This window comes from Bos mutus, chromosome 25 (assembly GCF_027580195.1).
Source record: "Bos mutus isolate GX-2022 chromosome 25, NWIPB_WYAK_1.1, whole genome shotgun sequence".
In the NCBI taxonomy this organism is placed as follows: Eukaryota; Metazoa; Chordata; class Mammalia; order Artiodactyla; family Bovidae; genus Bos; species Bos mutus.
In genome coordinates this window covers 16,185,610-16,211,366 of record NC_091641.1, presented here as the reverse complement: position 1 = coordinate 16,211,366, position 25,757 = coordinate 16,185,610, and the positions used below count along the sequence as shown (strand labels likewise).

At 50.5% G+C, this 25,757-nt stretch overlaps 2 protein-coding genes and 1 pseudogene across 4 annotated transcripts in view; 2 read left to right on the top strand and 1 right to left on the bottom strand.

The window, feature by feature from the left end:
- The window catches only part of SBK1 (SH3 domain binding kinase 1), a 53,992-nt gene extending 48,708 nt beyond the window's left edge, over positions 1-5,284 (top strand). For all 3 annotated transcript variants that reach the window (XM_070363081.1, XM_070363083.1, XM_070363080.1), the window contains 2 exons: positions 473-675; positions 1,681-5,284. In XM_070363081.1, coding sequence (XP_070219182.1) covers positions 473-675; positions 1,681-2,526 — 1,049 coding nt within the window. In that variant the 3' untranslated portion in view covers positions 2,527-5,284. The remainder of the gene's footprint in view (positions 1-472; positions 676-1,680) is intronic.
- A 14,408-nt stretch (positions 5,285-19,692) lies between these two features.
- LOC102281900 (proline-rich protein 13) lies at positions 19,693-20,305 on the top strand. Its single transcript, XM_005894517.3, has one exon. The coding sequence runs from the start codon at positions 19,760-19,762 to the stop codon at positions 20,303-20,305; it is 546 nt and encodes a 181-aa protein (XP_005894579.2). The 5' UTR covers positions 19,693-19,759.
- A 2,122-nt stretch (positions 20,306-22,427) lies between these two features.
- LOC102280016 (tetraspanin-3 pseudogene) lies at positions 22,428-23,362 on the bottom strand (annotated as a pseudogene).
- Between the last annotated feature and the right edge of the window lie 2,395 nt (positions 23,363-25,757).

Below are 25,757 nucleotides of genomic sequence, written 5' to 3'. Positions count from 1 at the left end.
GTGCAGGGGAGTGCCGGTTCCATCCCTGGTCAGGGAACTGGGATGGCACATGCCTCACAGCCAAGGAGCAGAAGCAAATTCATGAAAGACTTGAAAAAATGGTCCACAACAAAAAAAATCTTAAAAAAAAGACAGTTTCCTGTGCTCGAGGGCCTTCTGACTGGGGGCAGACAGACACGATACGTAAGTACACAGTGTATCAGGAGGAAAATGAGAGGGTGGAGGAAGCAGCAGGCGTGCCTCATGGAGGGCTGCAGGTGGGGCAGAGAGGACCCAGCTGACCCCTGACTTGCTGCATGGCCTTCCCCTCTCTGGGCCTCAGTTTCCTACCTGTGAGACGACAGTCCGCCCACTGGGGCTCCCGTTGAGTTGTGCGCTGTGGCCCGGACAGGCTGCGCAGACAGGCCCGGCTGTGTGAGGCGCAGGGGCGCAGGGAGAGGGGTCCTCACCGCTCTCACTGTCGCCCCACTAGGCACGAAGATGGCGCTGAAGTTTGTGAACAAGAGCAAAACCAAGCTGAAGAACTTCCTGCGGGAGGTGAGCATTACCAACAGCCTCTCCTCCAGCCCCTTCATCATCAAGGTCTTCGACGTCGTGTTTGAGACCGAAGACTGCTATGTCTTCGCCCAGGAGTACGCGCCCGCCGGGGACCTATTCGACATTATTCCTCCTCAGGTACCTGGGTGGTGGCTGAGGGAGGGGAGAGGCTCTTCTGGGTCCCTGAGTGTGAGAGCTGAGGAGGAGTCAGGCCCCTCCCTTAAATCATTTATTAGGCGCCTACTGTATATCAGCCATTGTTTGGAGGGCTGCGGATACACAGTGAACAAAAGGTCTTGCTATGGGCCTAGTGGGAGAAACAGACCCTCCACAGTTAGCCAGATGAGGCACTAAGATGATGGAGAAGGGAATGGCAACCCACTCCAGTATTCTTGCCTGGAAAATCCCAGGGACAGAGGAGCGTGGCCTGCTACAGTTCACAGGTTCGCAAAGAGTCAGACACGACTGAAGTGACTTAGGCACCGCACTGCAATGAGGACCAGCCGGTGGGCGGGATGAAGTCCAGCAGCCCCCTCCTCCGCTGCTGCATAGGAACAGGTGGGGACCCAAGAGGGGAAGTGGCAGGACCACCAGCCTTCCCAGAGGAGGTGCACGGGACGGGGAGACTGCCCCCGGGGATTCCCGGCACCTGGCTTTGCAGTCGGCCAGGATGAAACACTGCCCTGCCGCTCACCGGATAAGTGACAAGGCCTCTCAGAGCCGCCGATTAAGGGAGATTAGGTATACAGTAGACCATGCGGGATAGGGTCCTTATTAGCCCAGTACTTGGCCCAAAGCAGGCGCTCCGTACAGGTACTGGGGGAAAAGCTGGGGAAGGTTCGAGGGGTGTGTGGGGGCCAGGGAGGGAGCCGAGGATGCCCAAGTAGGATAAGGAAGGGCGGTTGGCCCCGGATCTGCCCAGGAAAGGGACCCCGCAAGGAGTTCGGGTAGAGGGACAGGGCGGGGGCGGGGATGGGAAGGAGGGGGCGGTTGGGGGGCGGGGATGGGGAGGGAGGGGGGGGGCGGGGCGGGGGTGGAAGGAGAGGGCGGGGCGGGGCGGGGACTGGGCGGGGATGGGAAGGAGGGGGCGGGGTGGTACGTGCCCGCGCCCCTGAGCCGCCCTCCCTTCCTCTCCGGCCGCAGGTGGGGCTCCCCGAGGACACCGTGAAGCGCTGCGTGCAGCAGCTGGGCCTGGCGCTGGACTTCATGCACGGTCGGCAGCTGGTGCACCGCGACATCAAGCCGGAGAACGTGCTGCTGTTCGACCGCGAGTGCCGGCGCGTGAAGCTGGCCGACTTCGGCATGACGCGCCGCGTGGGCTGCCGCGTGAAGCGGGTGAGCGGCACCATCCCATACACAGCGCCCGAGGTGTGCCAGGCGGGCCGCGCCGACGGCTTCGCGGTGGACACTGGCGTGGATGTGTGGGCCTTCGGCGTGCTCATCTTCTGCGTGCTCACCGGCAACTTCCCGTGGGAGGCGGCGTCGGGCGCCGACGCCTTTTTCGAGGAGTTCGTGCGCTGGCAGCGGGGCCGCCTGCCGGGGCTGCCGTCGCAGTGGCGCCGCTTCACCGAGCCAGCGCTGCGCATGTTCCAGCGGCTCCTGGCGCTGGAGCCCGAGCGCCGCGGGCCGGCCAAGGAGGTCTTCCGCTTCCTCAAGCACGAGCTCACGTCCGAGCTGCGGCGCCGGCCCTCGCACCGCGCGCGCAAGCCCGCCGGGGACCGCCCGCCGGCCGCCGGGCCGCTGCGCCTCGAGGCGCCCGGGCCGCTTAAGCGGACGGTGCTGACCGAGAGCGGCAGCGGCTCCCGGCCCGCGCCTCCCGCCGTCGGGCCCGGACCTGTGCCGGCCCCCGTCCCCGTCCCCGTGCCCGTGCCGGTCCCCGTGCCCGAGCCCGGCCTGGCCCCCCCGGGGCCTCCCGGCAGGACCGACGGCCGCCCGGACAAGAGCAAAGGGCAGGTGGTGCTGGCCACGGCCATCGAGATCTGCGTCTGAGCCGCCCCCGCCGCCCTCGGGGCCCGGGCGCCGAGCAGCAGCCAGGCCGGGGCGCAGGGAGCCGCCCTGGCCGAAGCGGCCAGCCCCCCGCGGCGGCAGGAGGGAGTAGTGGTAGGCGAGGCAGGCGCCCGGCCCGGCAGCGGGCCGGTAAGATGCCACCAAAGGAGCCCAGCCCCACAGACCCGAGGATTCAGAGGCCCCCCACCCCCCACCCCCGATACCAGAAGCAAGGGAGCTTGCCGGCAGACTCCCCCACACCTCCCTGAACCCTGGGACCCTGAACTAGTGGCTCCGGGCCCTTTGCACCCCCCTGGCAGATCATCCAGCAGCCCCACCCCTTATCCTGGCCCCCTCCCCACCTTCCCGCCCCCACTCCCACCCTGGGAATGAAAAGGAACTCAAGTGTTGGGGCCGAGAAAGGGCTTAGGGTGTCTAGGCACTGTCTGGGAAGAGGGCGGTGAGCCGAGGGCAGGGGTGCTGCTCATCGAGACCGGCCCCTTTCCAGGGAGAGTTAGAGGGGAGGGACCACGCCCCTGCAAAAATGTAGCAAACTTCTGGATGTCACAGCAGTGTGTGTGTGTAAACAGGCCCCAAGAATCCAGTGACTCTCCCACCACCCATTCCTCCCCCCGACCCCCTCTGCCCCATGAGGACACAGAGCCCAAAAGGAGGGCGGCAGGCCAAGACCACACACATCCAGAGAAGCCACAGCCCTCCCCCTCCCCCCACAGGGATTTCAGGACAACTGGTCTCCGTGGCCAGGGGCCTCATGCAACTGCATCACTAGGCCCGGGGAATGAGTTCAGAGCCCGGGCGCGCCCCAGCTTGGCCTGCCCACTGGCACCTTCCCCAGGCCAGGGAAACCTTGCTCAGATCTTCTCAATCCTCGCTGCCCCAGCCCAGACTAAGTGGCCTGGACTTTGAGCAGGCGGTGAGGTTACTTGTGCCAGGAATTTCTCCCGGAATTCTGCTGGAGTCCAACATCTGAGCCTGGGGCTGACTCCATCCCCACGTCTCCCAAGTTTCTGGTACTGGGGTGTCGATGTGAGGATAAGGGGCCCTGGAAATGGGAGGGGGTGAGCGTGTGAACAGATACGTGTGCAGTGTGAGCACATGCAGAAGACACCTGTGTGCGTGTAGCCTCGTGTGTTCAGTGGCTGCATCCAGACACCCCAGTCACTCCGCCCCAGGATTCTCAGCGGGCAGCTGCCAGAGGGCGCCCAGGCCCCCGGCTCAGCACACCCCTCAGGGAGCCTGGCAAGGAGGCACCTGCAGGCCAGAGGAGCCCAGACTCACAAAACCCACCCTCACGACTCCTGCCCTGTCCATGGAGGCCTGGGACCCCGCAATAACCTCATCCTGGGAGAGACTGCTCCCTCTGCCTGGCGGTGCCCCGCCTGCTGTCCCGGGCCACACCTTCCAGGGTCCCTTCTGGGGTTCTCGGCCATTTGAGGGGGCTCCCTAGTGGGCCAGGCTGACCAGAGGGGACTCTCTGGCCGGGAGCCCCCACTTCTCCATTCACCCTCATTCCCACCACGCAAAAGGGCTATAGGTACCCCCGCCCTGCCCGGGTCCAGTTTACAGAGTGCGGTTGCCCCAGGGCCTGGTCCCCCTCCCTCCTCAGTGTGCCCGCCCATCTAGAGACCCACCTCCCCGGCGGGCATGGGGGCCCAACATATGCCAGGTAAGTAGCAAACCCCCCCCTCCTCCCACCAAGGGCCAAGCCTTGGAGCAGGGCCTGCCTCCCCATCACTGCCCCCTCCGCTCAGCCCACCTGGAGCCCATCTGGGCACCTCTCCCAGCCGCAACTTCTCCTTTTGCCTTAGGCCTCTCGACATCCCGTCTCCTGCAATAACACGGAAGCGAGATTCCAAGTAGACGCCCCTCGCGTGCGCCCTCTTTCTCTCTCTCTCTTAAGATCCTGTTTGAGAGTCTCTCCCTCGTCGTAGTATCTAGGATGTTAGAGTTGGGAAGGGACCGTAGTTCTGTAGCCCAGCCCCTGTTGTCAGAGGCACAGAGGGGGGCAGCGGCAGCCGACAGCGAAGCAGGACTAGAACCGGTTCTGTGCCCGCCCTCCCCATCGGGGCCTTGCTGCCGCAGCCACCACCACCTCTACTGGGGGTGCTGGGACCCTTTGCCCCTTAGGAGAGGTGTTGGTCACAGATGTTTACCTCAGTTTATGTCACTGTCAAAGAACAAGTAAATAGCAAAAAAATGAATCACACCGTAGACCTGAAGACTTAGGAAAAAAAAAACCCTCGCGATTCTTCTGTGCAGGTGTTTGTCTGTGCGCACACGTGCGTGTGTCTCTGTCCCACCCTGGGCCGGCCGGGTCATCCCCGACCTCTGTCCCAGCCCCGCGCCCCCTACACTGCCCCCTGTCCTTCGGTGCTTCCCAGAGGCCCCTCGGAGCTGGCCTGTGGGGTGTGGCAACCCCCTGGGCAGGAGGCAGGGCCACAAGTTAGCTAAGCGTCTGCCACCAGGCCAGCTGAGCAGAGCCCTAAGGCTGCCAATGCTCCCCGGGCCCACACTGTGGCCGGTGGGACCATCCTGGTGGCTGGTGTCAGCATTCCAGCCTGACTCGGGGCCTGGGTGGGATCCCAGCCCCACAGCCCCAGACCCTCATGTTGCCACCGTCCTCCACCGTGTGTTTGTAAATAGTCTGGCATCCTTTGGCCCTGAGAAGGTTTTTAAATGTGTTATTTACTTCTCTAATCATGACAATTGCTATAAAATAAACAAAAGTTTAGAAAAATTACCACTGGGTGTCTTGTCTTGTCTCAGATAGGGCCTAGAGAGGGGGGTACACACAGTTAACTAGAAACTGAAGACAACACATTGTTTAAGGTGGGGTCTGCAGAGTCCAAAGGCAGCTACCCCAGGCCTGTGACCTCTTGTGTGAGCTAGAGGAGGCCCCAGCCAGGGATGATGGAGCATGAAAGGAACAAGGACCCGGGTTTTGTGGGGGAGAACTAGGGAGCTTTCCCTGAACTGGACTCCAGCTTCAGCGTGGAGCCCTTCAGACTGGGCAGGAAATAGCGGCCAAAAAGCCCAGAGGAACAGAGTAGGCGATTCATCCAGCCGCCCAGCAGCAAATGTTTACCGTGTGCGTTCTGTGCACCTGGCTTCCTAGCGGGGCCTGGGGATGTGCCAGTAAACAGGACAGATGGGGCCCCGTCCTCGGGCAGCCAGTGATCTAATGATGTAGCAGACATCACCCACGTGGAAGGCTGGGGGCCACGAAATTACGTAACCGGGAAGCCGGGAAGCCGGTCAAGTTTGGAGGCGGCAGGAACTCCCCAAAGACGGAGACCAGAGGCTTCGGGAATTGTCTGGGTGGCGGGCACAGCGGGTGCAAAAAAGCTGATTGGATGAGGCTGCAGACTCGAGGCAGCAGGCAAATGGAAGTTCTAACGCAGGGGAGTCAGGCAGGCGAGGAGGAGTTTCATGATTCAACATTCATTCAGCAAATATTTATTAATTACGTACTCGTGACAGCAGAGCAGTTCTGTTGGCTCTGCCTTCAGCCACAGCTCTACCCAGAATCTGAGTGCGTGCACTGCCAGCAGGGAAACTGGCACCCCTCGTTAGCCTGGTGCCCCTCACTCACTCCCCGCTTCCTCTCCTGAGCCTCTTCAGGGTCTTATCAGGACAGCAGCCAGAGTGAGTCTGCACATAGGTGACACCTGTCATCCTGTTGGAAAGCCTACAAAAGCTCCCTGCATGTATGCATGCTAAGTCGCTTCAGTCATGTCCAACTCTTCGAAACTCTATGAACGGCAGCCCACCAGACTCCTCTGTCCATGGGATTCTCCAGGCAAGAATACTGGAGTGGGTTGCTGTGCCCTCCTCCAGGGGATCTTCCTGACCCAGGGATCAAACCTGTGTCTCCTGCATCTCCTGCATTAGCAGGGGATTCTTTACCATCAGCACCACCTGGGAAGCCCCAGAAAATCTCCCAGCTGCTGCTTCTAAGTCACTTCAGTCGTGTCCGACTCTGTGCGACGCCACAGATGGCAGCCCAACAGGTCCCCTGTCCCTGCGATTTTCCAGGCAAGAACACTGGAGTGGGTTGCCATTTCCTTCTCCAATGCATGAAAGTGAAAAGTGAGAGTGAAGTCGCTCAGTTGTGTCCGACTCTTTGCGACCCCATGGACTGCAGCCTACCAGGCTCCTCCATCCATGGGATTTTCCAGGCAAGAGTACTGGAGTGGGGTGCCATTGCCTTCTCCGAAAATCTCCCTACTTCACTCCAAATCAGAGCTGAAGTCCTTACAGTGGCCTTCAAAGGTCCCACTCCCTACTCCACGCCTGTGCCGCCTTCAGGCCCTGTTGGCCTCTAGGTCAGCCAAGTACACTCTACCATCAGGGCTTGTGACCTTGCCTTGGACTCTCCCAAATCTCCCTGCAGCTCCCCTTTCCCCTCCTTCAGGTCCCTGCTCCAATGTCAATGATCAGAGTCCACTTCCTGGAGGAGATGCTCCTCACCCTGCTTCATGCCCCACCATTCCCAATATCAAGTATTGGTTTGTTCTCCATTTCTCCCCACTAGAACATAAGTTCCATAAGAGCAGAGTCAGTATTTGGCAAACCGCTACTCCCCTTCCCACCCCTACCTGATGCCTAGTACAGAGCCTGGCACGTGACACTCCATAACAATTTGTCAACTGAATGAATGAATGCCTAATACTATTTTAGGGGCCGAGGATACAGCAATAAACAAGATATACAATCCATATCTCCTGAAGCTTACTTCCTAAAAACAGGCATTAAGTAGGTTACAAAACTATCTATGAAATTGAAAGGCATGGAGGTAAAAGAGAAAGGGGGGAAATAAGTGGGAAAAAAGACTTCTTTAGTGGTCCAGTGGCTAGGACTCTGCACTCCCAATGCAGGGGGTCTGGGTTCAGTCCCTGGTTGGGGAACTAGATCCCAAATGCCACAACTAAAGAGTTTGCATGCTACAACCAAAGATTCCACAAGAGGCAACAAAGACGGAAGATCCCACAGCTAAGACCTGACACAGCCAAATAAATAAATAAAAACAAATCGTAAAAAACAGAGAGCGTGAGGGAGAAAGAAAAAATCCACCCAGACTAGATCAGATGGGGAAGGATTCCTACCCAAGAATTTTTTGAAAATGTCTGCTATCTGTTTGCAATGATAAGGGTGGATACCTGGGGGCAATAGTCCCTTATAAAACAGAACACTTTGGTGAATCAGTGGTAAAGAATCTGCCTGCTAATACAGGAGACATGGGTCAAGAAGATCCCCTGAAGGAAATGGCAACCCACTCCAGTATGCTTACCTGGAGAATGACGTGGACAGAGGAGCCTGGTAGGCTACAGTCTGTGGGATTGCAAAAGAGTTGGACACGACTTAGCAACTAAACGACAACAACATGGGGATGGAAGGGAAATCTACAAATGTACAAACATCCCCTCTTTGTAACCCCCAATGTGTCAAGCCTGGCATGCTGCTGTTCATGGGGCTCCAAGGAGCAGGAGAACAATGTGTCAGAGAATGCCAGGACTTACCACTAGGGGGCCCTGGTTTTCTGCGCTGTTGCTTCTGTCTGCCACTCAGTATCACTGCTGAACTCAGGCATCCTCCAGGTGATAAAAGTCATCGTCCTGCCAGGTCAAAGGGGCTTGACAAGAAGGATTTCCATAAAAACATTACACTGTTTCTGAACCCAACCAACCCCCGGAAATCCCTTGGATCCTTCTGGTTAGCCCAGGGCACAGCATATTCAAAAGCAGAGACATTACTTTGCCAACAAAGGTCCGTCTAGTCAAGGCTACGGTTTTTCCAGTGGTCATGTATGGATGTGAGAGTTGGACTATAAAGAAAGCTGAGCGCAGAAGAACTGATGCTTTTGAAGTCCTGGGTGTTCATTGGAAGGACTGATGTTGAGGCTGAAACTCCAATACTTTGGCCCACCTGATGCAAAGAGCTGACTCATTTGAAAAGACCCTGATGCTGGGAAAGATTGAAGGCAGGAGGAGAAGGGGACGACAGAGGATGAGATGGCTGGAAGGCATCACCAACTCAATGGACATGGGTTTGGGTGGACTCCGGGAGCTGGTGATGGACAAGGACACCTGCAGCTCATGGGGTCGCAAAGAGTCAGACATGACTGAGTGACTGAACTGAACTGAACCTCTCCTTGATCATGGAAAGTTTCTTCTCCAGAGCATTTAGTGTCCTTTTCTGCCCATAGTCCTCAGTCTAGATTAACTTAGTCCCTCAAAAGATTTCTTATGACACTGAGCTTCAGAAGAGAACAGATTTTATTCTTTGGTTCCTTTTTCCCCAAGGTACTCCTTGAACCCCAGGCAAAATTTCCCCAGTCCTCGCCTGTGACAGCTAAGGCTGCCAAGACAAGGAGCACTGGAGGGGGGCAACCTCAAAGCTCCCAGTATACCCTTCATGCCAGACAGTGGATGCCTACTCAACTTACATCACTCAGGAAGACAGTTCCCACACAGCATCTCTCTCTCAAAAATGTCAAGCCCTACCCAGCCATCTAGTGCCTGGATTGGGGTGGAAATGTGTGTGTGGGAAAAGCAAATTTGAGGTATTTACTAGAAGTTGAGGGGAGGAGAATATTCATTACCCAGCCTTGGGTTAACAGAGCTTTGGGGCAGTGGAGGAATTCAGGGGTTTCCATGTGGAACCAAAAGGGGAGAAAGAGGATGGTGGCTTCAGAGGCCGAGAGCACATGGGGACTGCCACAGAGTAGGCTGTATAATTAACATACTGTATTGTATACATGACGTTTGCCACAAAGGTATATCTTGTGTTCTCACCACATAAAATTTGAACTATGGGAGTTGAAGGATATATTCATTAGAATGATGGTGGTGATCATTTCGTAATATACACTTACATCAGAACATCAAGTTGTACACCGTACATGGCGCGTGGGTGCTCAGTCGTGTCCGACTCTTTGCGACCCCATGGACTGTAGCCCACCAGGCTCCTCTGTCCATGGGATTTCCCAGGCAAGAATACTGGAGTCGGTTTGCCATTTCCTCCTCCAGGGGATCTTCCTGACTCAGGGATCAAACCCACATCTCCTGCATTGGCAAGCAGATTCTTTACCACTAGCGCCACCTGGGAAGCCCCATTGTACACCCTAAATATAAGAATTTTATTTTGTCAATTAAACCTCAATAAAGCTAAGGAAAAAAAAGTAGTAAGCTAGGATGGCCTAACTCAAGAGACAGTGAGCCCTGGGACTTCCCTGGTGGTCCTGTGGCTAGGACTTTGGGCTTCCACTGCAGGGTATGTGGGTTCAATCCTTGGTCAGGCAACTAAAATCCCACATGCCAGGTGGTTCAACCAAAAAAAAAAGAGACAGTGAGCCCAAGTTGGGAATCCTCAGAAAGACCATGGAGGGGCTTGGTTATCCTTAGCATGTGGTGAGGGGCTCATGACATTTTATTCTGATGTTAAATGAAAATGGGGATGACTGCAGAAAGTAGAGGACTGGCAGCTATAATTAATTACAGGTGTGATAAGGACCATGAGATGCTAAGAATAACAGAAGACTTAGTGGACATCTGCTATTTCCTGTTCAGCACCCATTTGCCCCTCTCTGGGTGACAGCAACCCAAGTTTCCCTTGCATGTTCTTGATCCTCGTGGTTCCGGTGGGGCTAACTCCACCCCTTGGCTCCATGGGGTGATCACATGACCCAGGTCTGGTCAAGCAGCATCTTCCTACCCATGAGCTACAGCGATTGGCTCAGGTTTACGGAACTGGTTTATACAGCCCAAGTTGTATAATTACATTTAGGCAGCTCCTGGCCCTTCTCCACACCTATTAGGGGGAAAAGTACGCTCTTTTCATTAGAGCTGTAACCTGTGAGATGTAAGCCTGGTGGCCATCATTGCCACCACTTGGGGAGATTCAGGTTAAGCATGAAACTGACACAGTGAGTGAAGCAGAGTTGAGACAAGGAGTGGTGGACTCTGATGACATTATTTGAGTACAAGGATCCATGACTGATCCATGGGCTTCCCAGGTGGCACCAGTGGTAAAGAACCTGCCTGGCAATGCAGGAGACATAAGAGACACAGGTTCAATACCTGGGTTGGGAAGATCCCCTGGAGGAGGAAATGGCAACCCACTCCAGTATTCTTGCCTGGAGAATCTCATAGACAGAGAAGCCTGGCGGGTTATGGTCCATAGGCTCACAAAGAGTCGGTCGGAGGAGCCTTCCAGGCTGCGATCCATAGGGTTGCAAAGAGTCGGATACAACTGAAGCAACTTAGTATGCTTCCATGACTGAAATTAGATCAAAATGGGGTTTGCAGTTACATGAGCCAATATATCCTATTTGAGTTTGTTGTCTGTCCCTTGCAAACAAAGAGCTCTAACTGGACTTCCCTGCGGGCCCAATGGTAAAGAACCCACCTTGCAATGCAAGGGGCACAGGTTCTATCTTTGGTCCGGGAAGATTCCATATGCCACAGGGCAACTAAGTCGGTGTGCTACAACTAAGACCCAATGCAGCCAAATAAGTTTAAAGAGAGAGAGAGAGAGAGCTCTGACTGGTAGGCAGAGAAACCTAATCTGTAAGACCCCTGAAACCACCAGTATCTATGGGGTCCTGTCCCACAGCAGCCACGGATCAACATAGGTAACATTGATTTCTAGAAGCCACTGAGCCCTTCTGGGTCTAGATTCTCACTTCTCATGCTGAGATTACCTGAGTGTTCATCAGGATCCATTTGATCCCGAATAACAGATAAACGGGGCTTCCCTGGTGGCTTAGTGGTAAAGAAATCTGCCTGCAATGCAGGAGACCCGGGTTCGATCCCTGGGTTGGGAAGATCCCCTGGAGAAGGGAATGGCAACCCACTCCAGTATTCTTGCATGGAGAATCCCATGGACAGAGGAGCCTGGCAAGGCCTACAGTCCACAGGGTCCCACAGAGTTGGACACGACTGAAGTGGCTAAGCAGCAGCAGCAGCAGAGCAGCTGGAATAGATAAACCAACACAGACTGGCTGATTTGAAACTGATTTGTAAAAGTGAAGCACAAATCAGGGGCAGCTTATGCAGAGGCTTCAATTTCAACACCGCGATGGATTTCCCTCTCCACCAGCTCGGCCCCTTCTGTGTCAACTTATTCCGGGACTTCTTCCTCTCTGCCGGTGGTGTAGGATGGCTGCCAGTCCCCCCAACCGGTGTCATCTCAGAGTGATTCCCAGCTGGAAAGAGTGCGATTCCCCTTCCTCTCAGTCTTGTCCTCGTTGGTGTCTGCGTTGTGTTTGGTTGGTCCTGAATGGATCCTGTATCACGGATGAGCCAAGCACCAGTAGCCAGGGCAATGCAGTGCTCTGATTGGCTGACGCCTTGTCAGCTACTCCACCCCTGAGCAGGAGGCGGAACCTCACTCAGGGAACTGACAGAGAGGGTGTATTCTCCCGGGGAAAATTCAGATGGGGTGTGAGGGATGTATCCTTTGCCTTCAATCCTTCACCCTTTCTCCACCCACGTCCTTTGCCAGATTATTTTGCAGTGCCCTCCAACCACGGGCAGGATGACCTGCCCATTCTCTTGAATCTGGGATCAAAGCATATGACTTGAAGTCAATGGGGTATTAGCCCAGTGTGAGCCCAGGTGTGATCCTGAGGCTTGAAAGGGGGTTTGCTCCTGGGTGCTCAATGTCTCGTACCTTCTCCCGTTGCAACGAAACCATGTTTGTTTCTTCTTCATGGATCAGGGGATAACTGCCTTTGTATTCTTCCCTGTTTTTCTTTTTCTTTTTTTAAGTACTACTTCACAGTCTGTGTGGTTGCAAAGAGTTGGACACAACTCAGCGACTAAGCACAGCACAACACATGGAAGCCTGCAAACATCAGAATGTCATCTTTTATTTTTATTTTATCTTTCGGCTGTGCCACATGGCTTGCAGGATCCTAATTCCCCTACCACGGATCAAACCCAGTGAAAGCACAGAGTCCTAACTGCCGGACCACCAGGGAGTTTCATCCCCTATTTTTCTTTACTCCTTATCTGCATACGCATGTGTTTTTAAGGACTAGAAAGTATTGAAATAGTTATCTTCTTTAAGAATGGCCCTGTCGCTCCACTGGCAATGGAGGGGTCCACTGCCATGTTGGTGCCATAGCTGGTAACTTTATGGGTAGTCTCAAGCTGTCCCAAGTTGGGCCAGTTTGAGTCTTTCTCCCAGAGGTGTAGAATTGAAACTGAGAAGCCAATCAATACCTGCTTCAATATATCAATAAAATATGAGTGCGTAGAAGTCATGGGGCAGCTGTGTTTAATCTGAGCCTAGGGAAGCAGGAAGAGTCAATGTGTTGGTTAAACTGATGCTGTAACACGTGAAACTCTAAATCTCTGTGGCTTAACATCATAACTGATGTGGCAAACATTATATCTGCCTCACCCAACAGCCTGAAGCTGGTCTTCTGCATGGTGATTTAAGGACCTCTGTCTGTGGTTCTGCTCCCCCTGAGGCCTCAGTTGGGAGATGGCAAACAATTTAGAGAGAGGATAAATTCTCTCTCTTTGTCCCAGAAGTGGAACATACTTTCCACTCACATCCCATTGGCTGGAACTGGTCATATGACCACACCTAAAGATTCCCTGGAGAAGGAAATGGCAACTTACTCCAGTATTCTTGCTTGGAAAATTCCATGGACAGAGAAGCCTGGCGGGCTATAGTCCATAGGGTCGCAAAGAGTCAGACATGACTGAACAACTAAACAACATCTAACCATACGAGAGGCTGGAAAATAGATGCCCAAGAGAAAAGGAGCCACATTTCTCTGCTACAGAAGGACTAGAGAGAGAGAGCAAGAGGGAGGAAACTGATAGAGTAAAGCAGAGAGGAATGGCCAGAAATGATCATGAAGATAACTGGCTGGGTACTTACCAATTTTCTGGTTCTAAATTCCTACACTCTAATACTTTGGCCACCTGATGCGAAGAGCCGACTGAATGGAAAAGACCCTGATGCTGGGAAAGATTGAAGGCAGGAAGAGAAGGGGACAACAGAGGACAAGATGGTTGGATGGCATCACCGACTTGATGGACACGAGTTTGAGCAATCTCCAGGAGATGGTGAAGGACAAGGAACTAGGGGGAAGAAAAGTTGGCCTGGTCTATCAGTGATTCGCAAACTTGTGCATGAATAAGAATCACATGGCTGGCTGAAACACAGATTCCCAGGCTCCACCCCCAGAGTTTGGAGACAGGAGGTCAGGAGCAGGGCCAAAGAAGCTGCATCTCTAACAGGTTCCAGGTGCTCTGATGCTGCGGTCCCAAACCTCACCATGTGTAGCTGTTCTAGACTACCAGAGACTGAAAAAAATGCAACATGTAAATCTTACTGGGTCCTGATTTAAGAAATAAACATCTATAAACTCATTTGGGAAATAACTGGGTTCATTTGAATGTGGACTCAGTATTTTTGTAGCCATGGGTTCCGGGAAACAAACTCACTCAGAAGGACAAAGCAGATAGTGGAGTGCAGTTTTTTACACCAGCGGGCCCAAGACAGAGTCTCCTCTTAGCCAAGGACCCCGACCAGTTTTTGTGAAAACCTTATGTACCCTAAGTGTATAAGGTTCCCTGAAACTAGTCTGAACAAAGGAAAAAGAAAGATACAAAGTTAACCCACGATCATATGCCTTAAGCCTAGGTAGTTATCAGTGGACAATTATCAATAGGCCTGTGGTCATACCCCAATAAGCATAATAGAATGTATGATTCTATTCATTACACAGATAATTAGGGTATTCTTTTAGGTTATGGAGAGCCCTGGGGCTCTTCCTTCTGGGGGCCTGGTTTTCCAGGCGGTCTGTCGTTTCCATAGATACTGGGCATTAGCTCAAAGTCCAGAGTCTGGCCCAAGATGGAGTCCTGCTTTCAAGATAGGGCCTGTTCTGTTTCCTCCTTCAGTATTAGAAGATATTTGAGGATGACTGTTACTTTTCTTGGATATGATGAGGGCATGGGACTGTGAAGGAAGATGTCCCTATTTTTAGCAGATTCATGCTGAGGTCTTTAAGGGTAAAGTGCCCTGAGCTCTGGGCTTCCCAGTTGACACTAGTGGTGAAGAATCTGCCTGCCAATGAAGGGGATGTAAGAGACTCGGGTTCGATCCCTGGGTTGGAAAGATCCCCTGGAAGAGGGCATGGGATTGGGAAGTATTTTTGCTCCAGTATTATTTGCTCCAGTATTATTGCTCCAGTATTTTTGCCTGAAGAATCCCATGGACGGAGGAGACTGGGAGCTACAATCCATAGGGTCGCAAAGAGACCGACTTGACCGAATCGACTTAGCATGCACGCACGTCATATTGCCCGCAACTAACTAAAATGTTTTAGCAAAATACACACACGTGGCCCAAGCAATACAGCAATTATTGGTAATTATTGAATCAGACGATGAGTGATTGTTATACCACTCCTTCAGTTCCTCTGTGTTTGAATATTTGAAAAATAAAAAGCTGGGGAGAAGGTATGGCTGCTGCCTAATTGAGTAGAGGCTGCTCTTGTCAGCCCTTCTGGGTCATTTAAGGACCTTGGATTCCATCCTGAGTGCGTGAGGAAGCCCTGGAAGGTTTCAAGCAGGGTGTGACATGATCTGATTTTATTTTTTTTAATTTATAGTTTTAAAAAAAGATGTTTTCCTTTTGAGGCTTGGCAAAATGGATGACCTAGAAAATGGTTCATGGCCAAGCCCCAGAGAGCTGCCAGTCTGCACCAGGAAAGCATAATTATCAAATTATAAACCAGAAGACACCGCATGTGTTCATCATTCTGAATAAAACTAAACTGAGTTTAGGGTTTGGGTTCCCCAAAGCTGCATGAAAACAAAATCTCATAATCACTTACAGATAACTTATTATTAATAACACAGGGACTTCCCTGGGGGTCCAGTAGTTAAGACTGGTGCCTCCACCTCTGAGAGTGCCGGTTCAATTTGTGGTTAGGGAACTAACAAGCCATGCAACACAGCCAAAACATATTAACGGGACTTCCCTGGTGGTTTCAGTGGTAACGAATCTGCCTGCCAAGGCAGGAGACACAGGTTCAGTGCCTGGTGCGGGAAGATCCTACGTGCCGTGGAGCAAGCAAGCCCTGCACCAAAACCACTGAAACCCACGCTCTAGAGCCGGTGCTCCGCAGCAAGAGAAGCCACTGCTCCGCAGCAAAAGAAGCCACTGCAACGAGAAGCCCGAGCACTGCAGCTAGAGAAAACCCGTGAGCAGCAGCGAAGACCCTGTGCTGTCAAAAATAAATAAACAAACTATGGAAAAACAGAAAAACATATTGGGGCAGGGAGGAAAGATGTGGCTGAAAACTTCCTAAACTTGATGAGATGAATCTGTCCGTCCAAGAATCTCAGCCAATGTTGCTAAGACATGTAAACTCCACTCAGCGCTGAGCCAAGTAGTAAATTATAATCACCTTCCCTTTCTGCGCTTTTGGTTTTCCAAAATTGTTAGTAATTTTCTTTCTTTTTCCCCCATTTGCTTAGAAAAAGCTATGCATGTATTAATTCAATCTCAGACTCTCCACCAGTTGTTTAAATTGTTTCTCAAGGTGTTCGGTTGGATGAACTGGTTTACAAATCTAATCTTGAAGAAAAGCTCTGCTGGAGCCCCTCGCCCTGCTCCAAGGTGGACTGACCACTCGCTGAACCATGTCATGTCATCCTGGGGTCTGTCTTTCAATATTTCCCAGAGGAGTCCCTCCCCTCTTTCTATGTTGGAGCTCCTCTTTCTATATTAAATTATGTTTATCCTCCTTGATTTCCTCTCTTGTTTTGGTGGAGCAAGTTCTTTTGCAGTTGCTCAATAAAGTTTGCATAAAATCTTGCAAAAATTGTTATGGGATGTTGCTAAATTGCTTTCTAAAAGAGCTGTTAACAGTTTGCATTTCCATCAGCAATGTATGAACCCCAGACCCCTCCAGCTCTTTCACTTCTGCCTACCTGCTGGGTATAAATTGCCAGCTCACTGGAGCTTTAATTTGCCTTTCCCTGTTGCCTATGAGATTGAGCATTTTTAGTTTATGGATTTGCCATTTGGATTTGCTGTCTACCTATAAGGACTGTCTGTGCGGAACATGCCTGGACCATCTTTGCAAATACAAATCATCCCTTTAAAAAAAAAAAATTTTATTTATTTAATTTTGGCTGTGCTGGGTCTTCATTGCTGCTCAGGCTTTTCCCTAGTTGTGGTGAGTAGGGGGCTACTCTCTATTGCGGTGTGCAGGCTTATTGCAGTGGCTTCTCTTGTTGCAGGGCACAGGCTCTAGGGCACTTGGGGTTCACTAGTTAGGGTGCACAGGCTTAGATGCTCTGAGGCATGTGGAATCTTCCTGCATCAGGGATTAAACCCCTGTCTCCTGCATTGCCAGGCAGATTGTTTACCCTGGAGCCATCAGAGAAGTCCCTAATTATTCTTTTAACTCTGCTGATGGTATCTTCCCATACCTTTCCCTCTAATTTTAACATAGAGTCATCTAAAGATTTTTGGTGGCCTCTGGGCTTTTTGACTCGGTTTAAAAGTATTTCCCCCAAGCCCTAGATTGTAAATCTAATTTCCTGAATTTTCCTCTAAGACTTTCTTCTGGCTACACTGGGTCTTTGTTGCTGCCCGCAGGCTTTCTCTAGCTGTGGCAAGCAGAGGCTACTCTCTCATTGCAGTGCTCGGGTTTCTCATTGCAGTGGCTTCTCTGGTTTCAGAGCACTGGCTCCGGGGCACGGAGGCCCCAGTAGTTGTGGCTCCTGCCCCACAGCATATGGAATCTTCCAGGACTAGGGCTCAAACTCATGTCCCCTGCATTGGCAGGAGGATTCTCAACCACTGGACCACCAAGGAAGTCCCTCTTCTAAGACTATTATTAAGATTTTAATTCACCTTTAATTTACTTTTGCCTATGATATGAGGGGATATTGATTCAATTTTATTTCTTTATTTCTTCCAAACAGCCAGTTGTGCTGGAACATATTACTATATAAACTGCCCTCTTCTGGTACTTCCTTGGTGTCCAGTGGTTAGGGTTCCGAGGTGCTACTGCAGGGGGCACAGGTTCGATTCCTGATGCCTGGTCAGAGAATTAGGATCCCCCAGGCCACCAGTGTGGGCCAAAAAAAAAAAGTTAAAAATAAATAAACTGCCCTCTCTGATTAATGTGAAGTTCCACTTTTGTAATGATTATTATGGATAACGGGATCCATTTCTGTGTTGTCTATTTAGTTGTTCTGGTTGCAGATTTTGACATGTTCCATGCCAGACCCATGTCCATCGAGTCAGTGATGCCATCCAGCCATCTCTCCTCTGTCGTCCCCTTCTCCTGCCCCCAATCCCTCCCAGCATCAGAGTCTTTTCCAGTGAGTCAACTCTTTGCATGAGGTGGCCAAAGTACTGGAGTTTCAGCTTCAGCATCATTCCCTCCAAAGAAATCCCAGGGCTGATATCCTTCAGAATGGACTGGTTGGATCTCCTTGCAGTCCAAGGGACTCTCAAGAGTCTTCTCCAACACCACAGTTCAAAAGCATCATTTCTTCGGTGCTTTGCCTTCTTCACAGTCCAACTCTCACATCCATACATGACCACTGGAAAAACCATAGCCTTGACTAGACGGACCTTTGTTGGCAAAGTAATGTCTCTGCTTTTCAATATTCTATCTAGATTGGTCATAACTTTCCTTCCAAGGAGTAAGCGTCTTTTAATTTCATGGCTGCAGTCACCATCTGCAGTGATTTTGGAGCCCAAAAAAATAAAGTCTGACACTGTTTCCACTGTTTCCCCATCTATTTCCCATGAAGTGATGGGACCAGATGCCATGATCTTCATTTTCTGAATGTTGGGCTTTAAGCCAAGTTTTTCACTCTCCACTTTCACTTTCATCAAGAGGCTTTTTAGTTCCTCTTCACTTTCTGCCATAAGGGTGGTGTCATCTGCATATCTGAGGTTATTGATATTTCTCCCGGCAATCTTGATTCCAGCTTGTGTTTCTTCCAGTCCAGCGTTTCTCATGATGTACTCTGCATATAAGTTAAATAAGCAGGGTGATAATATACAGCCTTGACGTACTCCTTTCCCGATTTGGAACCAGTCTGTTGTTCCATGTCCAGTTCTAACTGTTGCTTCCTGACCTTCATACAGGTTTCTCAAGAGGCAGGTCAGGTGGTCTGGTATTCCCATCTCTTTCAGAATTTTCCACAGTTTCTTGTGATCCACACAGTCAAAGGCTTTGGCATAGTCAATAAAGCAGAAATAGATGTTTTTCTGGAACTCTCTTGCTTTTTCCATGATCCAGCGGATGTTGGCAATTTGATCTCTGATTCCTCTGCCTTTTCTAAAACCAGCTTGAACATCAGGAAGTTCACGGTTCACGTATTGCTGAAGCCTGGCCTGGAGAATTTTGAGCATTACTTTACTAGCATGTGAGATGAGTGCAATTGTGCAGTAGTTTGAGCATTCTTTGGCATTGCCTTTCTTTGGGATTGGAATGAAAACTGACCTTTTCCAATCCTGTGGCCACTGCTGAGTTTTCCAAATTTGCTGGCATATTGAGTGCAACACTTTCACAGCATCATCTTTCAGGATTTGAAATAGCTCAACTGGAATTCCATCACCTCCATTAGCTTTGTTCATAGTGATGCTTTCTAAGGCCCACTTGACTTCACATTCCAGGATGTCTGGCTCTAGGTCAGTGATAACATCAACTCCAGGAGTTGGTGATGGACAGGGAGGCCTGGGGTGCTGCGATTCATGGGGTCGCAAAGAGTCGGACACGACTGAGCGACTGAACTGAACTGATGTGAACTTCTGTAGTAAAGTTCATTATATCATGTTATCTAATTTTGAAAAGACCCATTTATATTTTAATGAGAGCTGCATGTGGGAGCATTCATATTTTCTGATGTTTTAAATAACCCTATTTTCTTAAAAAAAATAACAAATCATCCTATTTTCTGATGTTGCCTCTTTATTTTTCCTTCAAGACATTTTTTTCCTTCATAGAGATCCTACATCCTCTGATAATATAACTGTGAATGAAATATTTTCCTTTTTCTATTTCTACCAATAATTTTTTACAATAGCAAACTACCTCTTCTACAGTGAGCATTTCACATTTTAAAATCCTGGTGTAGGATGTAAGGGTGACCGGACATCTAGATACCCCAGTCTCCTTCTTTCTCCATTCCTGGGCTGAAGGAAACATTTGAACATGTGGAATCCCAATGCTGGGCAGCCAGGACCATATCCACACCCCCCTAACGCTGGGTATCCTGGAGGTTGCAATCCTGCCCATCCACCACCTGCCAACCCTCCCTTTCCTCCAGGCCCCTTTCCCACTCCCCCAGGAGCACCCCAGGGGAATCCAGCCTTTCGCCCTGGTGGGCCCTGTCATCCTGTGCCACAGCCAGGATATCCAGGATGCCAGTCCTCAGGTCCCTACCCTCCTCCATACCCACCACCTGGCCCTGGCATGTGTCCTGTGAATCCATTGGTTCCTGGTATAGTAGGACCGGGAATAGTGATTGACAGGAAGGTGCACAAGAAAGTGAAGAAAGCTCATAAAAAGCTGCAGAAACACCATAAGCATGGCAAGCATTCCTCCTCCTCCTCTTCCACAGTGACTCTGACTGAATACAGGGCCTGGACCCTTCCCTCAAGTCCCTCCAGTTCAGCTCTCCCATCAAGCTTCAGATGCCATCTTTTACTGGGGGAAATTAACTCTTGCTACCCCTTCACCCCCACCCCTGCAATCTAATCCTCATTCTGCTGTGCAGCATTAACTGCAGCTAAGTCACTTCAGTCGTGTCCGACTCTGTGCGACCCCAGAGACGGCAGCCCACGAGGCTCCCCCGTCCCTGGGACTCTCCAGGCAAGAACACTGGAGTGGGTTGCCATTTCCTTCTCCAATGCATGAAAGTGAAAAGTGAAAGTGAATTCGCTCAGTCGTATCTGACTCTTAGCAACCCCATGGACTGCAGCTTACCAGGCTCCTCCATCCATGGGATTTTCCAGGCAAGAGTACTGGAGTGGGGTGCCATTGCCTTCTCCAGTGCAGCATTAACTAGCTAGGACAAATCGGAAAAGAATTGCCACAGGCTAAGAAAGGCTATCTTCTCACTGCTTGGATAGAACTTTTAGCTGATGAGTTTGACAGAACTGTTTTTTGAAGATGGTAAGATTTGAGCTAAATACTAAAGACAAGTCTAAGATCTGTAAAATGTGATTTTTTTTTTTTACTTTCTTTTGTAATACTTATGATTGAGGAGATGCTGTGAACATTGAGTTATGAAAAAGAAAAATGACCCGTACCTTTCTTATAATTGTAGCATGCTGGCTCAGACGGTAAAGCGTCTGTCTACAATGCAGGAGACCTGGGTTCAATCCCTGGGTTGGGGAGATCACCTGGAGAAGGAAATGGCAATCCACTCCAGTACTATTGCCTGAAAAATCCCATGGACAGAGGAGCCTGGTAGGCTATAGCCCATGGGGTCGCAAAGAGTCGGACACGACTGAGTGACTTCAATTTCACTTTCACTTTATTTCACTTTGGGTGATTTAGTGGCAAATAAACATTTCCCAGCAGGCAAAAAAAAATAATAATGACAAAATCCTGGTGTATTTGATAGACTCTCCAAAATACTATTTTATTTTGATTTCAAGGGAATGGCTTTAGTATTTAGAATGATGTTTGCTGTCAATGTTTGGCAAAGAAAACTTATTTGCCATAAATAATAATAGTAGTTTTATTTCTTTTAATTTCTTTTTTTTTAGTAATTTTTTGAAGAAGCTATTGAATTTCTTCAACTGACTTTTCTACATCAATTGACATGATCACATTGTTACTTTCCTTTAATGTAATGTAAAAAATTACATTGATTGAAAGTTGCTCAGTTGTGTCCGAATTCTCCACGCCAGAATACTGGAGTGGGTAGCCTTTCCCTGCTTCATGGGATCTTCCCAACCTGGGGATTGAACCCAGATCTTCCACATTGCAGGCAGATTCTTTACCAGCTGAGCCACAAGGGAAGCCCAAGAATACTGAAGTGGCTAGCCTTTCCCTTCTCCATCGGATCTTCCTGACCCAGGAATCAAACCGGGGTCTCCTGCATTGAAGGCAGATTCTTTACCAACTGAGTTATTGATATTAAACCTGTCATATGTTCCTGAAATAAAGTTCTATCTTCTCAAATTATGTTATTCTTTTGATATATAATTTTATTTTGCTTGTTACTTTTTTTTTTGAGGGGGTGATACAGAGTTTATTGAATTAGATTTTTTTATTTACAACTGAGATCACATCTACGTATTATTTTGCTAGTCTACATGGGTACATTAGTACATTATTTCTAACGAGTTTAGACTTACGACGAATGGGCTCAATCATACAAAAATACATGCACACACTCACACTGATTGTTTTAAAACAGTAGTGCATACGTTATACTCCTCCTATAAAGCTTTGATTAAAAACCGCTAGTTTCAAAGATCAGTCTGATTTTGAAGATGAACCAAGATACACGAGGTGTGATTCTAAAATCTATCTTAGCCATTTTGTACAGTTGCTATCTTACTGGACTATAGTATATATTTTTAAAAAGGACACTGATAAGGGGCACTATCTGGTATTAACTTTAACCAGACAGCTGACTGCCTCCTCCTCCCCCCCAAAACCTTTGGCCAGGAGTTGTCCACTGTGAAGACTGAAAGGACCCGGTTATGCAGTCCCATTATGCTCGGAGGTGACAGAAGCAGGGCCACGTCAACCTTTAATTCTACCACACTACGCAACTCACAAACGGTTCTGAGATTAGAACATTTACTGCCATACTCAAAACACTTACAGACACGGAGAGTCAGCTAGAACAGAGGGGAAAGAAAGTCACAGGTGGGTAGGTAAGAAGGTAGACAAATGAAGAGTCAAGCTGCTCCGTCCAACACCTGTGCATGTGTGCTTTAACTAAACGAACTCAGGAGACCAATAGCAGTGGACCTGCTCAATTCCCCTTCCAAATCAGAAGAAGACTAAAAAGCTCAGGCTTGAGTTTTCTACTATGCATAGGCTCCGCCGGTGATGAGGAGCTCATAAGCAGGATCTCTACTCCTTCTGCACAACACAATGCAGGCACACAGCATGCCCAGCAGCTGAATAGTTGCAAATGCCAATGCTGCCCAGATAACATGCATCATGATTTCTTGTAGCTTCTTCACAACTAGAGCCTCACACGCCTCAGCATAGAGATCAGAGCGGTGGGCCAGGCTGCTGTTACAGCTGCTGGCTGTCTCTCTGCAACAACTAAGAGGGACGCTCTGGTTTTTGGTTTCTTTGAACCAGTCTGTATTTTCCCAGTCTGAATAGTTGTGAATTCCACAACAGTGCAGCTGTCTCTGAACACAGTCAATGGCCCCGGCTAGCAGCATCAGGGTTGGTTCCATTGTAGGTCTTATACACCTTCTGAATGCTGCGATCAACTTCATTTTCCACCTTTGCTCTGTAAACATATCCCAAAACCACAACAACAACTTCTGTGACAAAACCCAAGAGTAGGATGATGACAAACGTGGCAAGTCCACAGCGGCTTTCCCGGATTGTGGCACAGCAACCAATTAGCCCAATAATGAAGACCAGGGCCCCGACAGCTATGATCACCACACCAGGGATGAGAGTGTACACATCTTCAAAGAAGTGGTCATAGTCGTCGTAAGTGATGAAGACATAGGCTCTGACATAGCATAAAATGCCAGCAGCTCCCCAGAAAATGAGGTTGAGAAACACCAGCATGGACTTGGAGGAGGTGAGGCCACACTGGTCCATGGTGCCGGCGGTCGGCTGTGGCCCTGCTCGGCGAGCGGGACGCACTCACCCAGCGAGGTGGCAATGGCCACGGCGCCTCCCCACAGGGAACTGCACAGCCTTCGAGGCGTTCACCGCAGCCCCTGGCACCGACGCGCACCCCAGCCCCAGCAAGCACCTCGCTCTGCTTGTTAGCTTTTTATTTATAAGGTTTGCATCCAAATTGTGGAGAGATTGGTCTACAATTTATTGGCTTGTGTTTTGTCTTTCTGCTTTTATTATTGGAATCTGTTTACTGGTTTACTATGTTCATCAGATTTTCATACTAATGTCATATTCCCTTTATAAAATAAAATGGAGCGTGTCCATCTTTTTCTATGACCTAGAATAGTTTAAGTAACACGGAAATTACCTTTAATTTCATCAATTTAAACTGTCTGATGACTCATCTTTGAAATCGCCAGGGCCTGGTGCCTTTACAAACAATTTTACACATACAAAAAAGGGAATGTAACATGAATGTTAAGTTTGGAGACAGGACGAAGACCCAAGAGCCAAGTTAAGGTACATTTATAAATTACTCATCACTGTTTCCAGGGTTCAGCGTGCGCACATTTGGCGGTGGGTTTCTGAGTTGTAAATAGATGTGTGTGAGGTTTAACCAAGACAAAGGCTGTGAGTGTCTGCAGACGTTCCAAAATGTGCCTCTTCCTTTTCCCCCTTGTCCCAAGCTCCCCTTGATGGAAGGCTGTACTTGTGCCCCGTCTGCCCTTTGCTGTGAGGGGACCAGGCAGCCTTTGCAGGGCTCTGAGATGGAAAGTCCCCAATAAAAGCACGGCAGAAAGAGCTTAATGCTGGGAAGTGGACTTAATTAGCGTGATGTTACAGTGAGGAAACTGAGGCACAGAGAGGGGAAATCCCTTGCCCAAGTTCACCCGGCCACAAAGCAACGGCCCAAATCCAAACCTAGATCTTTCCAACTCTGGCCTCTCAGTCACAGGATCTATCCAGCCTCCAAACCCCAGAATCTGGGAGAAACCTTGGCCCTCCGTAGCCCACTGGACCCCCAGCTTCTTGGGAGGCACATGCATCATCACCGCTTGTGCCTTGGCACCTCCCGCACCTGCCCCCGCATGAGTCACTCACCCTAAGCCAGAGTGAAAGAAGCCACCCCCTCCCCCCACCCCCCCACAGAGGAGTGCATTTCGGGTTCTGTCTTAGTCACCAGGTCTCTGGTTCCCACCCCTCCCCCGACAGCCAGGAGCCTCTGCTTCCCCAGCTAGAGCCACCAGGGCCACCCCCAGTGGGTTCTGGTCCCAAGTGTAGTGGGGGCTCGGTGGTGGGGCTGGTGAGGCCAGGACCTGAGAGGTGGGCAGGGTGGCTGGTGGGGGTGGGGGTGCATCAGGCTCTCTAACCACTCCTCACTTCCTTCCACCTAAGTGAAAGCAGTGAACCCGCCAGGCAAACGCAGCCTCGGTGTTGATAACAGCTGGCACCTCTGGAGTGCTGACTTCAGCCAGGCTCTGTTCCAAGCCCTTTGCATCCATGAAGACATTTAGTCCTCATAAAAGCTCATGAGCTACTATGGTCCCTGTTTGATAGATGAGGCAACTGAGGCCCAGAGAGGGGAAGTGACTTGCCCAAGGTCACAGAGCCAGACAAGGACACAGGAGGGAATCCAACTCAGGTGGCCCATGGCCTGAGTCCAGGCACAGACTCTCTATACGATCCTGCCTCTTTGGCCTGCTGACTTTCCCTGGCCCTCCCTTCCATGCCCAGTGTTGGGCATCCGCACCAACATTGCCCAAGGGCCCAGCAAGGCTGGGTCTTTGCCCTGGGGCCTCATCCGGTTCTTTCAGCTCAGACCAGCCAGAGCCCCTGAGAATGGCCTGCAGCTTCCCCTCAGTGCCAGGCTGCTCAGCCTCCAGGCCTTTGCAGGGGGCTTCCTTTATTTGAATCACCTGCCTCCTTCTCTCCACTGGACCAGTTCCCTCTCTGGTACATCTCAAGAGCAGGACACCTCCTCTGGGAAGCCCTCTGGGATACGCCCTTATAGAACTCCAAACTTCCCCTAGTGAGTCCCAAATGTGTCACGTTATTGCTGTGACCTTAGGCAAATTACTGAATCTCTCTAAGTCTCAGTTTACTCATCTACAAAATGGGGCCAACAACATCTCAAGGGGTTGTTCAAAGATGAAAAGATAAGCTGGGTAACTGGCTTAACGACAGGGCCTGGCCCACGGTGAATGCTCGTTACAGCGGGCTCATTTTTATGGCACTGATTTGTGGACACTGTGTTTGTGTCTGTCTCTCCCACTGGGCCGAGTGCATCGCAAGAGCAGAAATTCCAGAACCCAGCACAAGGCCCTCGCCGGAGGCCATCTCAACACTTATCTGATTTATTGGATGAATGACT